Source organism: Aegilops tauschii, chromosome 1 (assembly GCF_002575655.3).
Source record: "Aegilops tauschii subsp. strangulata cultivar AL8/78 chromosome 1, Aet v6.0, whole genome shotgun sequence".
Classification (NCBI taxonomy): Eukaryota; Viridiplantae; Streptophyta; class Magnoliopsida; order Poales; family Poaceae; genus Aegilops; species Aegilops tauschii.
The window spans coordinates 11558358-11560336 of record NC_053035.3 but is presented as its reverse complement, the minus strand read 5'-3'; the positions used below and the strand labels follow the sequence as shown (position 1 = coordinate 11560336).

The window sequence follows — 1979 nt, the reverse complement described above, 5'->3', positions numbered from 1 at the left end:
GAGTATTCAATAGCAGCGTGAAGGATTTGTAACACTATTCTTTCATGTCAAAAGGACTGCATGAAGACTTGCTTTCACTTGGGGAAACCAAGCTAAGTAGCAGTCCAGAGAGACAGTACAAGTACATGCATCAGATAAACACCACGAGCAACACATGATTCAAGAAGAATGATATAACAAAAGTCTTTAACATCCTAGGATCAGTTGTTTTCTAGTAAAAACAATTCTAATTAAGAGAGCATGCTTCTTAAGACTGTGCTATTTTTCCCAATTGACAGCGTTATATCTCAGCGTTACATGTGAATAGAGATATGACAATAGCAGATACAGATAATTTGAGGGAACGACAAGTAGTAGATATGACAATAGCAGCTACAAATCAAAGTGCTCCTGTTACCAGAATTTTTTATGATAGCCACTGGGCTTCACAAGTATATGCAAGAAACATATCCCAATGCTTCACTTGATGTTCTTTTTCTTAAAAGTGGATGGCGAATAAATTATACAGGAGGTATCATGTGAGGATGAAAAGAAATCTAGTGAAGTTTCTATATTATTTGTACCTATCAGGTTGATAAACTTAACCAACCCGAGTAACTTAACAAGGAATCTAGTGATAGTGCAAGTGCTTGAGTAATAATAAACTTAATAATACACGCTAACCATCCGAGATTAATAACTTTACTATCAACCTATGCCTGAGTGCAACTACAATACTTATTTAAGCCCTTATCAACCTTTGCTACAAGGCGAGATAAACAGAAGCAACACAACTGCACTTAATAATACACACTAACCATCAGAGTTTAATAACTTTGCTATCAATTTAATTTTTTATTTCCAAGTCTTGTATATCCTAGCACATGCTAGAGTAAAGGCCAAGCAATCCAGTATGATGATATGCATGTCTAAATGAGATAATGCAACATTTCCTGCACATTCCAAGTGTGTTTGCCTCTTGCAAGACCAACATATCCCTTCCGGTGATTGTTTCCATTGGACAAAGCAAGGAACTGCTTTCACTTGCTGATGCAACACTAGAACATACTATTCGTCGTTTATTAACTGAAGGTGTATCCCTTTTACTTGTCTAGAACTTAGGAACCAAGCTATTGACAGTATCTAGAATTTAGCATCAGGCAAGCCAACGGTTGCAGTCAGACACCCTGACAGGAAAGCGACCCTAACTGTACAACAACTCAAGTCAAACAGACACAATAATACGGCATCACCAATCATGTCAACCATCCATAGGCACAACGCTAAATAGCAACAAAGTTAATACAATGTAAACAGATCAAGTACAGATTGATAACTCATAATGACAATATTGCCTAGCATGCATCTTTCAGGGATTAAAATGGCAAGATCACAGAATCCTACATCAACCAGATTGAATGACCCAAACTAAACCATCATCAATCTCTCGATGGACACACTGCAGAAGGCGCAGGACAAAATGCAACACACATGCTAGAGTAAAATCACACAAAGCAAACCAACAACCTTAAACAAACATCATCAGCGATAGTGCAGCAGATGCTAACTTTAGATGCTGCTCGGGTACATGAACACTCTGACCTTGCGCCCCTGCACACAACGCAAAGCAACAAACAGCCTCAGCAAAAAAGCACCATCAAGAAAGCAAGCAGCGGATCAAAAACTTAGGGCGGGCGGGCACTAACCATGGACTCGGCGGGGAGGTTGGACTTGAACTGGGCGCGGACGACGCCGGACTTGCCGTGTGGGCGGGTGATCTTGCCCCAGAGGTAGCGGTAGTGGGTGTCGTTGCTCTTGGTCTTGGCCTTGTACACGTACGCCAGGCGCTTCCCGGCGTACCACGCCACGTCCTCCTTGGTGTTCACCCCCTCGACCTGCACCAGCGATGTGCTCTTGTACTGGTTCGACTTCGACCTGCAGATCAACCCCCACTTCGCCGTCAGCGCGCCGCTCAATCTCACCATGAGGGAAGATGAGGG

The 1979-nt window shown here is 42.2% G+C and overlaps 1 protein-coding gene across 1 annotated transcript; it reads right to left on the bottom strand.

The window, feature by feature from the left end:
* Positions 1-591: 591 nt before the first annotated feature.
* Positions 592-1979, bottom strand: LOC109769047 (large ribosomal subunit protein eL33w-like). Its single transcript, XM_020327787.4, has 2 exons — positions 1686-1979; positions 592-1590 (listed from the first exon to the last, which is right to left on the bottom strand). The coding sequence occupies exons 1-2, from the start codon at positions 1962-1964 to the stop codon at positions 1549-1551; spliced, it is 321 nt and encodes a 106-aa protein (XP_020183376.2). The 5' UTR covers positions 1965-1979; the 3' UTR covers positions 592-1548.